The sequence below is a fragment of the Chiloscyllium plagiosum genome, unplaced genomic scaffold (assembly GCF_037043375.1).
Source record: "Chiloscyllium plagiosum isolate Xiang-an unplaced genomic scaffold, Cpla_swu_hap1 HiC_scaffold_15, whole genome shotgun sequence".
In the NCBI taxonomy this organism is placed as follows: Eukaryota; Metazoa; Chordata; class Chondrichthyes; order Orectolobiformes; family Hemiscylliidae; genus Chiloscyllium; species Chiloscyllium plagiosum.
In genome coordinates, this window is record NW_028270153.1 from 339,972 (window position 1) to 353,067 (window position 13,096).

Consider the following 13,096-nt stretch of genomic DNA (forward strand, 5'->3'; position numbering starts at 1 on the left):
GGTAGAAAGAGGGATAGGGATGTAAGGCAGGATTTCAGGGAGCTAGGGTGGAAGCTGAGAGCTAGAACAAACAGAGTTGTTATCTCTGGATTGTTACTTGTGCCACGTGATAGCGAGGCAAGGAATTGGGAGAGCTATCAGCTAAACACGTGGCTGCAAGGATGGTGCAGGAGGGAGGGTTTCATGTTTTTGGATAATTGGGGCTCATTCTGGGGAAGGTGGGACTTGTACATACAGGTCGGTCTTCACTTGAACCAGAGGGACACTAATATCCTGGGTGGGAAATTTGCTGGTTCTATTCGGGTGGGTTCAAACTAGCTCAGTAGGGGGATGGGAACCAGAGGTGTAGTTGCAGTGCACAGGAGGATGAAAGTAGGAAGGACAGGGACAAGATTTCAGGGTCACAGGAATGTGTTGGCAGACAGCAAAGTGGTTTGAAGTGTGTCTACTTCAACGTCAGAAGTATCCAAAATAAGGTAGGTGAGCTCACGGCATGGATAGGTACCTGGGACTTCGATGTTGTGGCCATTTCAGAGACATGGATAGAGCAGGGTGAGGAATGGATGTTGCAGGTTCCAGGGTTTAGATCTTTCATTAAAAACAGCAAGGCGGTAAAAGAGGGGAGGCGTGGCCTTGTTAGTCAAAGATAGTATAACGGTGGCTGAGAGAATTTTTGATGAGGACTCGTCTTCTGAGGTAGTATGGGCTGAGGTTAGAAACAGCAGAGGAGATGTCACACTGCTTGGAGTTTTTTATAGGCCTCCGCAGAGTTCCAGGGAGGTGGAAGAGAGGATTAGCAAAACTATTCTGAGTAGGAGTGAAAGGAACAGTGTGGTCATTATGGAGGACTTTAACTTCCCCAACATTGACTGGAAATATTATAGCTCTAGTATGTCGGATGGATCAGCTTTTGTCCAATGTGTACAGGAGGGTTTCCTGACACAGTATGTCGAAGGGCCAACAAGAGGGGATGCCACACTGGATCTGGTGCTTGGTAATCAACCAGGCCAGGTGTTTGATTTAGTTGTAGGTGAGCACTTTGGAGAGTGTGACCATAATTTAGTTTAGCAATGGAAAGGGATAGGTACATGCCACAGGTCAAGAGTTATCGATGGGGCAAGGGCAATTATAATGCAATTAGGCAAGAATTAGGATGCATAGAATGGGGCAGCAAAATGCAGGGGATGCAGACAATCGAAATGTGAAGCTGGTTTATGGAACAGATATTGCGTGTCCTTGAGAGGTGTGTCCCTGTCGGGCAGGGAGGAAGTGATAAGGTAAGGGAACTGTGGTTTACTACAGAAATTGCATCTCTTGTCAAGAAGAAGGAGGCTTATGTGTTGATGAGGCAAGATAGTACAGATAAGGCGATGGAGAGTTACAGATCAGCTAGGAATAATTTAAAGAGAGAGTTAAGAAGAGCAAAGAGAGGACATGAGCAGTCTTTAGCAAATAGAATAAAGGAGAACCCTAAAGCTTTCTATAGGTATGTGAGGAATAAAAGGATGATTAGGGCAGGAATAGGTCCAGTCAAAGACAGAAGTGGGAAGTTGAGTGTGGACGCTGTAGAGATCGGAGAGGTGCTAAATGAACATTTCTCATCGGTGTTCACTCAGGAAAAGGAGAATATTGTAGAGGAGAAGAATGAGGTATGAGATATTAGACTAGAAAGGATCGAGGTTCGTGACGCACAGGTGTTATCAATTCTAGAAGGAGTGAAAGTCGACAAATCCCCTGGGCCGGATGGGATTTATCCGGGTATTCTCTGGGAAGCGAGGAAGGAGACAGCAGAGCCGTTGGCTTTGATATTTGAGTCGTCATTGTCGACAGGTTTAGTACCTGAGGACTGGAGGATTGCAAATGTTGTGCCATTGTTCAAGAAGGGCAGCAGAGATGATCCAGGTAATTATAGACCAGTGAGCCTTACCTCTGTTGTAGGAAAGGTTTTGGAAAGGATTGTAAGAGATAAGGTTTATAATCATCTAGCAATCAACAACTTGACTTTAGATAGTCAACATGGTTTCGTCAAGGGCAGGTTGTGTCTCACAAACCTCATTGAGTTTTTTGAGAAGGTGACCAAGCATGTAGATGAGGGTAGGGCAGTTGACGTGTTATACATGGACTTCAGTAAAGCTTTTGATAAGGTTCCACATGGTAGGCTGTTGGAGAAATTGCAGAGACATGGAATTGAGGGTGATTTAGCAGCTTGGATTAGAAACTGGCTTTCTGGAAGAAGGCAGCGAGTGGTGGTTGATGGAAAATATTCAGTCTGGAGTCCAGTTACTAGTGGTGTGCTACAAGGATCTGTTTTGGGACCACTGCTGTTTGTCATTTTTATAAATGACTTAGACGCAGGCATTCGTGGATGGATTAGTAAATTTGCAGATGACACTAAAGTCGGTGGAGTAATGAACAGTTTGGAAGAATGTTACAAGTTGCAGGGGGACTTGGATAAACTGCAGAATTGGGCTGAGAGGAGGCAAATGGAGTTCAATGCAGCTAAATGTGAGGTGATACACTTTGGGAAGAATAACAGGAAGGCAGAGTACTAGGTCAATGGAAAGATTCTTGGTAGTGTGGATGTGCAGAGGGATCTTAGAGTCCATGTGCATAGATCCCTGAAAGTTGCCACCCAGGTGGATATTACTGTGAAGAAGGCATACAGTGTGTTAGGTTTCATTGGTAGAAGGATTGAGTTCTGGAGCCGCAATATCATGTTGCAACTATACAAAATGCTGGTGCGGCCACACTTGGAATATTGTGTACAGTCTGGTCGCCTCATTACAGGAAGGATGTGGAAGCATTGGAAAAAGTGCACAGGAGATTTACCAGGATGTTGCCTGGTCTGGAGGAAAGATCTTATGAGGAAAGGCTGAGAGGTTTGGGTCTGTTCTCATTGGAAAGACGAATGCTAAGAGAGGATTTGATAGAGACATACAAGATGATCAGAGGATTAGATAGGGTAGACAGTAAAATACTTTTTCCAAGGATGATGACGTCAGCTTGTATGAGAGGGCATAACTACAAATTGAGGGGTGATAGATTTAAGACAGATGTCAGAAGAAAGTTCTTTACGCAGAGAGTGGTAAGGGCATGGAATGCCCTATCTGCTAATGGAGTCAACTCAGCCACATTAGGGAGATTTAAACAATCCTTAGATAAGCACATGGATGATTTTGGGATAGTGTAGGGGAACGAGCTGAGAATAGTTCACAGGTCAGCGCAACATCGAAGGCCGAAGGGCCTGTTCAGCGCTGTATTGTTCTATGTTCTATGAGAATGCTAGGTTTTTCCAGATAATGATGCTGGACAACCTGAAACTCAAATGATCAGATTGTCCATGTGGAAGATTAGAGGTTTATGTTGTCTAATGCTGCTATAGGAAGAATGTTTTGAACTGGGAAGGGTGCAAAAAGAAAAATTTACAAGAATGTTCCTGAGACTAGAAGGTTTGAGTTATACGTAGAGGCTGGATTTGCTGGGACTTTTTTCACTGCAGCATAGGAGGCTCAGGGGTGACCTTGCAGACATTTATAAAATCGAGACAGGCATAGATAAGGTGAATTGCAAAGATCTTTACCCCAGGGGAGGGGAATCCAAAATTAGAGAGCTTAGTTTAAAGTGAGAGGTGAAAGATTTAAAAGGGTCTAAGGGGCAACTTTATCTCACAGAGGGTGGTGCATATATGGAACGAGCTGCCAGAGGATCTGATAGAGGTGGTTACAATTGCAATATTAAAAAGACATTTGGACAGGTTTGTGGATAGGAAAGATTTAGAGGAATACAGGCCAAACACAAGTAAATGGGACTAGCTCAGTTTAGGAAACCTGGTTGGCATGGATGAGTTCCAGAGTTCGATAGATTCGGGGTCAGTTCCTGAGGTTTGGAGGGTGGCTAATGTTATACCACTTTTTAAGAAAGGTGGGAGAGAGAAAGCAGAAAATTATAGACCAGTTAATCTGACCTCAGTGGTGGGAAAGATGCTGGAGTCTATTATAAAGGATGAAATTACGGCACATCTGGATAGTAGTAACAGGATAGGACAGAGTCAGCATGGATTTATGAAGGGGAAATCATGCTTGACTAATGTTCTTGAATTTTTTGAGGATGTAACTCTGAAGATGGACGAGGGAGATCCAGTAGATGTAGTGTACCTGGACTTTCAGAAAGCTTTTGATAAAGTCCCACACAGGAGGTTAGTGAGTAAAATTAGGGCGCATGGTATTGGGGGCAAAGTACTAGATTGGATTGAAAATTGGTTGGCTGACAGGAAACAAAGGGTAGTGATAAACGGCTCCATTTCGGAATGGCAGGCAGTGACTAGTGGGGTACTGCAGGGATCAGTGCTGGGACCGCAGCTTTTTACAATATATGTTAATGATATAGAAGATAGTATCAGCAATAACATTAGCAAATTTGCTGATGATACAAAGCTGGGTGGCAGGTGAAATGTGATGAGGATGTTAGGAGATTACAGGGTGACCTGGACAAGTTAGGTGAGTGGTCAGATCCATGGCAGATGCAGTTTAATATGGATAAATGTATGGTTATCCACTTTGGTGGCAAGAACAGGAAGGCAGATTACTACCTCAATGGAATCAGTTTAGGTAAAGGGGCAGTACAGAGAGATCTGGGTGTTCTTGTACACCAGTCAATGAAGGTAAGCATGCAGGTACAGCAAGTAGTTAAGAAGGCTAATAGCGTGCTGGCCTTCATAACAAGAGGAATTGAGTATAGAAGTGAAGAGGTGCTTCTGCAGCTGTACAGGGCCCTGGTGAGACCACATCTGGAGTACTGCGTGCAGTTCTGGTCTCCAAATTTGAGGAAAGACATTCTGGCTATTGAGGGAGTGCAGCGTAGGTTCACGAGGTCAATTCCTGGAATGGCGGGATTACCTTACACTGAAAGACTGGAGCGACTGGGCTTGTATCCCCTTGAGTTTAGAAGACTGAGAGGGGATCTGATTGAGACGTATAAGATCATGAAAGGATTGGACACTCTGGTAGCAGGAAACACGTTTCCGCTGATGGGTGAGTGCCAAACCAGAGGACACAGCTTAAAAATACGGGGTAGACCATTTAGGACAGAGATGAAGAGAAACTTCTTCACCCACAGAGTGGTGGCTGTGTGGAATGCTCTGCCCCAGAGGGCAGTGGAGGCCCAGTCTCTGATTTATTTAAGAAAGAGTTGGATAGAGCTCTCAAAGATAGTGGAATCAAAGGTTATGGAGATAAGGCAGGAACAGGATACTGATTAGGAATGATCAGCCATGATCATGTTGAATGGCTGTGCAGGCTCGAAGGGCTAAATGGCCTACTCCTGCACCTATTGCCTATTGTCTATTGTCTATTGGGCCAAGGGATCTGTTTCCATGCTGTACGACTGCATGACTCTATGACATCTGAGAGAGCGTTGTAAAATAAGTACTTTTCCTTAATATGTAGAACAGGCTGCCCTATTTAGAATACATTTAGAACTAACTGTCTTATCTCCAACCTTCCTTACTATCAGCAATCAGAGGCCATCAACATTATCACAGGTCTTCCTCACTTCAGGCAGTTTGAACCCAGAATAATGTTGATTTCTCTATGTACCCTCATTATCAGAGCGTGGTTAATCACAGTTCTTCACACATCTCTAAGCTGTGTTACCACAATGAAGTAAATGGAAGAGACAACCATAAGAACTCCCACAGCCAGGATAGTGACTTCACAACACTCTTGACGTTACAAAACATACAAATCAGAAGCAAAGTTGTTGATTCAACTCTTCAAATTTGCTCTACCATTTGATAAAATTATGGATGGTCTGATGACTACACAAACTCTTAATAACCTTCCACCCCCTTGCTTATCAAGAATCTCTCCATCTCTACCTTAAAAAGATACATCAACTCTGCTACCACCTGCCTTTTGGGGAAGAGTATTCCAAAGGCTCATAAAGTATCAATCATAGAGGATAAATTATTGATAAAAGATAAAGGATAGATCATAGAATATAGGTCATACAGAATAAAGATTAGATCTTAAAGGTCTTAGCCGGGTCTAATAATCATCTGTATAATACCCATCAAAATGTTCAAATTCTAGCATCCTGGATCGAAAGAAGAGATCATTGTGCATTTCTGGGGACCAACCTGATACTTCTTTCTTTCCTTAATTGCTCTGTTCTAAATAGTTCACAGTTTGAAACTCACTCCTCCTTAAAAATAGTGCTGAAAGGTCATATTGGAAGTCCAAAATTCTTCAAGTTTAACCAGCTAAAACCAAGACTCTCGCAGGACTTGTCAATATCTCTCCAACTGACAGATGGTTTTACAGCAGCCAAAGGGAATAAAATCAACAGTCTACAATACTGCATGTCCCATTGGTTTAGCTTAGTGAATCTGTAACAAGACTTGATGTGGAGCAAATTTGATCTCAAAGGTTTCCATTAACATCACACAAAAGTCACTAAAACAAACAACGCCAAACAAAAAAATGCACATTGTCAAAAATTAATTGAAGTTTCTTACCCTGGTTGATTGACATTGAGTTGAAAATACAACTCTTGCAAAAGTGTCAGATAATCCAGTATCATCGGCTGCAAGGACACCTCGAGCTTGATACATGTGGGCTCGCAACTGGAAATAACTACTGTCTATTAGCAGAGAAAAAAAATTGATGGTCAGTAACACACATCAAATTGCATCTATATAACACCATTAGCATAGCAACATGACTCAGGGTGATTAATAGGAGTATAATCAGGCAACACTTGACAAAGAACCAAAGAAAGGGATATTAGATCATACAAACATAAAAAATTGAAGCAGGAGGCAGTAATTAAGCCCTTCAAATCCACTTCACTGTTCAATAGGATTATGGCTGATCTTCTACTTCAACACCTCTAGCTTGCATTATTTCCATATTGTTTGATGTTAGTAGACAGTAGAGAGTAGCTTTTTATTTGTCATTTCTACCATATACAACAGATACAGTAAAAGTGAGACAGCATTCCTCCAGGACCGAGGGTGCAACATGGATAGCATAGACTATACACTCGTACATGGCATGAAATGCATAAGAAGTGCAAAACATGGAAGTTACAGCGCAACAGAAGAATGATGAATAACAGACATTTTTCTAGCAGCAATTCAAAGGGCAAGAAATTTTAGATGGGAAAGAGTCCAATCATACTGTGTTAAGGAGCCTGATGACTTGGGAGAAGAAACCATTGAAGTCTAGACGGAGAGATCAAATGTTCTGGTATCTTCTGCCAGATGGCAAGAGGGAGAAGAATTTGAGTGAGGGGTGTGTGGGCTCTTAACCTTTCAGATGCAGCTTGTGGTGTATATGTCTGTAATGGAGAGAAGAGAGACCCCGATGATCTTCTCAGCTGTCCTCACTATCCGTTGTAGGATCTTACGATCTGAGATGGTGCAATCCCCAAACCGGGCAGTGATGCAGCAGTTCAGGTACTCTCAATGAACCCTCTGTAAATTGTGGTGAGGAATGGGGGAGGGGGAGATGGGCTTTCCTCAGCCTGCGCATAAGGCAGAGATGCTGCTGGGCTTTCTTGGCTGTGGAGCTGGTGGTCAGAGTCCAGGTGAGATTCTCCGCCAGATGTATGCCAAGAAATTTGGTGCTCTTCATGATCTCCATGGGGGAGCCATCGATATCCAGCAGAGAGTGGTCACTCCGTGCCCTCCTGAATTCAACAACATCTATTTCATCTTGTCCAAGTTCAGAGACAGGTTGTTGGCTCTGCACCAGTTCATTAGCCGCTGCATCTCCTCTCTGTTTGGTGACTCGTCGCTCGTGCTGATGAGACCTACTACAGTTGTATCATCAGCGAACTTGATAATGAGATTCGACCTATGCATCCCTACAAAGTCGTATGTCAGCAGAGTGAACAGTAGTGGACTGAGCACACAGCTCTGGGGGACCCTCATGCTCAGTGTGATGGTGTTGAAGATGTTGTACCCAAGGAGAAAGTGAGGACTGCAGATGCTGGAGATCAGAGCTGAAAATGTGTTGCTGCAAAAGTGCAGCAGGTCAGACAGCATCCAGGAAGCAGGAGAACTGACGTTTCAGGCTAAGCCCTTCTTCAGGAATGTGCCAAGCAGGCTAAGGTAAAAGGTAGGGAGGAGGGACTTCGGGGAGGGACGTTGGAAGTGCGATAGGTGAAAGGAGGTTAAGGTGAGGGTGATAGGCCAGAGTGGGGGTGGGGGCGAAGAGGTCAGGAAGAAGATTGCAGGTTAGGAAGGTGGTGCTGAATTCGAGGGTTGGGACTGAGACAAGGTGGGGGGAGGGAAATGAGGAAACTGGAGAAATCTGAGTTCATCCCTTGTGGTTGGAGGGTTTCTAGGCGGAAGATGAGGCGCTCTTCCTCCAGCCGTCATGTTGATATGGTCTAGCGATGGAGGAGTCCAAGGACCTGCATGTCCTTGGTGGTGTGGGAGGGGGAGTTGAAGTGCTGAGCCACAGGGTGGTTGGGTTGGTTGGTCCAGGTGTCCCAGAGGTGTTCTCTGAAACGTTCTGCAAGTAGGCAGCCTATCTCCCCAATCTAGAGGAGGCCATATCGGGTGCAGCGGATGCAGTAAATGATGTGTGTGGAGGTGCAGGTGAATTTGTGGCGGATATGGAAGGATCCCTTGGGGCCTTGGAGGGAAGTAAGGGGGGATGTGTGGGCGCAAGTTTTGTATTTCTTGCGGTTGCAGGAGAAAGTGCTGGGAATGGAGGTTGGGTTGGTGGGGGGTGTGGACCTGACAAGGGAGTCATGGAGGGAGTGGTCTTTTCGGAACGCTGATAGGGGAGGGGAAGGAAATATATCCCTGGTGGTGGGGTCCGTTTGGAGGTGGCGATGGATGATGTGATGTATATGGAGGTTGGTGGGGTGGTAGGTGAGGACCAGTGGTGTTCTGTCCTGGTGGTGATTGGAGGGGTGAGGCTCAAGGGCGGAGGAGCGGGAAGTGGAGGAGGTGCGGTGGAGAGCATCATCGATCACTCTGGGGGGAAATGGCGGTCTTCGAAGAAGGAGGCCATCTGGGTTGTTCGGTATTGGAACTGGTCATCCTGGGAGCAGATGCGGTGGAGACGAAGGAATTGGGAATATGGGATGGCGTTTTTACAGGGGGCAGGGTGGGAGGAGGTGTAGTCTAGGTAGCTGTGGGAGTCGGTTGGTTTATAGTAAAACCGACCAATCCAGATGATCTGAGGTCTCCCGGTCACGAAGTCCAGGATCCAGTTACAAAGGCAGGTATTTGGGCACAGCAGATTCAGCTTTCCAATCAGGTATTGAGGAACGAAAGTGTTAAATGCAGAACAAGTCTATGAACAATAGTCCTTCTTCTCCTGGTGGGTGAGGGCCAGATGGAGGCTGGTGGAAATGGCATTAACGGTTGAGCAGTTTGGTCGATATGCAAGCTGCAGGGTGTCCAGTGAGGAGGGCAGAAGGGTTCTAATATGCCTCATGAGCCTCTCGAAGCACTTCATGATGACGGGTGTAAGCGCAACAGGGCAGTAGTCATTGAGACAGGATGCTGATGACTTCTTCGGCATGGGACAATGGTAGCGGGCTTGAAGCACTTTGGAACTATGGCATAGTTCAGGGAGATGTTAAAGATATCCATGAGAACAAGCATCAGAACGTCAGAGCATCCACTGAGCACTCTTCCAGGGATGTTATCTGGTCCAGCATCCTTCCGTAGGTTCATCTGGAGGAAGTGGGAGGATCCGAAGGAGAAATTGTTGAGTGTAAGGACCAGTTCAGCCAAATGATTAAGAGTGTCAGTGGAAGGGTACCAGTGGTGATGTCGGGAGAGGAAGAAACAGAGGGGTTGGAGCCCTGATCATGGCGGATAGAGGTGTAGAGGGACTGGATGTCCATGGTGAAGATGAGGCATTGGGGGCCAGGAAAACGGAAGTCTTGGAGGAGGTGGAGGGCGTGGGTGGTCTCTCGAACGTTTGTGGTGAGTTCCTAGACCAGGGAGATTGGACAGTATCGAGGTATGTGGAGATGAATTCGGAGGGGCAGGAGCAAGCTGAGATGATAAGTCGGCCAGGGTAGTCAGGCTTGTGGATCTTGGGTAGCAGGTAGAATCGGGTGGTGCGGGCTCCCAAACTATGAGATTGGAAGCTGTGGATGGGAGATCCCCTGAGGTGATGAGGTTGTGTACAGTCTAGGAGATGATAGTTTGGTCATTGGAGGTGAGGTCATGGTCAAGGGAGCAGTAGGAGGAGGTGTCTTCGAGTTGGCTCCTGGCTTCAGCAATATAGAGGTCATGAGCCAATCTACCACTGCACTTCCCTTGTCCAATGGTTTGATGGTGAGGTTCAGGTTGGAGCAGAGGGAGTGAAGGGCTGTGCGTTGCTCCCGATGCGGTCTCCTCTACACTGGGGAGGCAGGATGCCTACTCACAGAGCACTTCACAGAACATCTCCAGGATACCCCCACCCATCAACCCCACTGCCCTGTGGCCCAACAGTGTAACTCCCCCTCCCACTCTGCCGAGGACATGCAGGTCCTGGGCCTCCTCCATTGCCACTCCCTTACCATCCGATAATTGGAGGAAGAACGCCTCATCTTCCACCTTGGCACCCAACCACATGGCATCAATGAGGATTTCACCAGTTTCCTCATTTCCCATCCGCCAAACCTTGCCCCAGTTTCAACCTTCCAGCTCAGCACCGACCTCATGACACCTCCCATCTGTCCATCTTCCTTCCCACCCATCCGCTCCAACCTATCACCTTTACCCCCCCTCCATCCACCTATTGCACTCTCAGCTGCCTTCTCTCCAGCCCAAAGTTCCCAGCCTAATTCCTGGTGAAGGGCTTTTACCCAAAATGTCGATTTTCCTGATCCTCAGATGTTGCTTAACCTGCTGTGCTTTTCAGCATCACACTCACGACTCTAATCTCCAGCATCCACAGTACTCAGTTTCGTCAAACTTACTCACCAGCCAGTTATATTTTTATCGAAATAATTTATAAATATTACAAATAAAAGAGGTCTCAGCACTGATCCTGGTGGAACACTGCCAGTTTCAGACCTCCAATCAGAAAAATACCCCTCCAAAACTACCCCCAGTCTGCTATGATGAAGCCAATGTGTACTCAACTTATCAACTCACCGTGGATCTCATGCGACTTAATCTTCTGAACCATCCTATCATGGGAGACCTTATCTAACGTTTCAGTTGTAGACTATCCACTGCCCTTCTCTCATCAATCATCTTTGTCACTTCCTCAAATAACTCTGAGATAAGACCTTCCACACACATTCTAAGACTGTGCCCGCTATTCAAGATTATTTTGTCCTACCACCTCCAGACCAGGGAAAACATCCCTCTTGCATTTAACCTTTCAAGAACCTGTAAAAATTTTGTGCTTTTGAATAAAATCACTTCTCATTCTTTTAAACTCTTGAGATGTCTAGTCTACAAAGTTTGTGAGAAGATTTGTAGCTCGGGTGCTCGTTGCAGTGGTTCTGTTCGCCGAGCTGGGAGTTTTTGTTGCAAACGTTTCGTCCCCTGTCTAGGTGACATCCTCAGTGCTTGGGAGCCTCCTGTGAAGCGCTTCTGTGGTGTTTCCTCCGGCATTTATAGTGGCCTGTCCCTGCCGCTTCCGGTTGTCAGTTTCAGCTGTCCGCTGTAGTGGCCGGTATATTGGGTCCAGGTCGATGTGTTTGTTGATGGAGTTTGTGGATGAGTGCCATGCTTCTAGGAATTCCCTGGCAGTTCTTTGTTTGGCTTGCCCTATAATGGTAGTTTTGTCCCAGTCGAATTCATGTTGCTTGTCGTCTGCGTGTGTGTGACGACAAGCAACATGAATTCGACTGGGACAATACTACCATTATAGGGTAAGCCAAACAAAGAACTGCCAGGGAATTCCTAGAAGCATGGCACTCATCCACAAACTCCATCAACAAACACATCGACCTGGACCCAATATACCGGCCACTACAGCGGACAGCTGAAACTGACAACCGGAAGCGGCAGGGACAGGCCACTATAAATGCCGGAGGAAACACCACAGAAGCGCTTCACAGGAGGCTCCCAAGCACTGAGGATGTCACCTAGACAGGGGACGAAACGTTTGCAACAAAAACTTCCAGCTCGGCGAACAGAACCACAGCAATGTCTAGTCTACTTAATCCGATATTCCAAATTTTGTCTCACCAAGACCCTATACAACTACAGTAAGACATCTTTACTCCTATACTCAAAATCTGTTGTAATAAAGGTAAACATATCAATTTGTTTCTTAATTGCTTGCTATACCTGCATGTTAGCTTTCATGAACAAAGACATCTAACTCCCTTTGTGTGCTTGTCAGGGGGCAATCTGTGAAGTCCAGGGGCAAGTGAGGAACTCAATCCCAGTACTGAAAACAGTAAACAAAAAAATACAAAAACCTGAAGAAGCTGGAAATCAGAAACAAAAACAGCAGTTGTTGGGAAAATTCAACATGTCTGGCAGCATTTATGGAGAGAAAGCAGAATTAATGTTTCGGATCCAGTGATCCTTCTTCAGCCGCACTCTGAAATATCACTGAAATCTCACCATTTCAAATCAAAAGTTAACTGTACAATAACTACGCAAATGACTCCATGTTGCTTGATATGGTATGGGTTCCTGTGAAGGTGAGCTGGAAAAGGACTGCTCTCCTCTCCACAGCACTTGTAGCCTGTTTGCAAATCAGGACTTCAACTGCTGAGTCATAATGGTTCAGCACAATCCTGCAAGGACTAGCTCCTGCTTTGCAGTGCCTGAAGTAGCCTGTAGCTGGGCTTTTGAGGTGTTGCCAGCAGCCTGAACCATGGAAGGCCCCAGAAGTAACAAGTACTTATGCCTATCCTGCTAGGTTATTCCATGAGATGGGAACCCAAGAGATTTGGAAGTCAAGAAGTCATATCAGACTCAAAGCACTAACACTGTTTATCTCTCTGCAAATTATGTCAAATCTTTCTCAAGCAATTTCTGCTCCTTTTTTTTAAAAAAAATACCCAGATACCCAAGTAACAATTTAACAGCAGTGTGATTTTTAAAAACAAAAATCAAAGTAATTTCGGAGGAGGAGGAGCTAATAGACCCCAGCTTCTGTAGTGCCGA

The 13,096-nt window shown here is 45.6% G+C and overlaps 1 protein-coding gene across 2 annotated transcripts in view; it reads right to left on the reverse strand.

Moving 5' to 3' along the window:
- fer1l4 (fer-1 like family member 4) overlaps positions 1–13,096 on the reverse strand; it is a 368,573-nt gene that overhangs the window by 210,715 nt on the left and 144,762 nt on the right. For both annotated transcript variants that reach the window (XM_087994630.1, XM_087994631.1), the window contains exon 24: positions 6,515–6,639. In XM_087994630.1, coding sequence (XP_087850756.1) covers positions 6,515–6,639 — 125 coding nt within the window. The remainder of the gene's footprint in view (positions 1–6,514; positions 6,640–13,096) is intronic.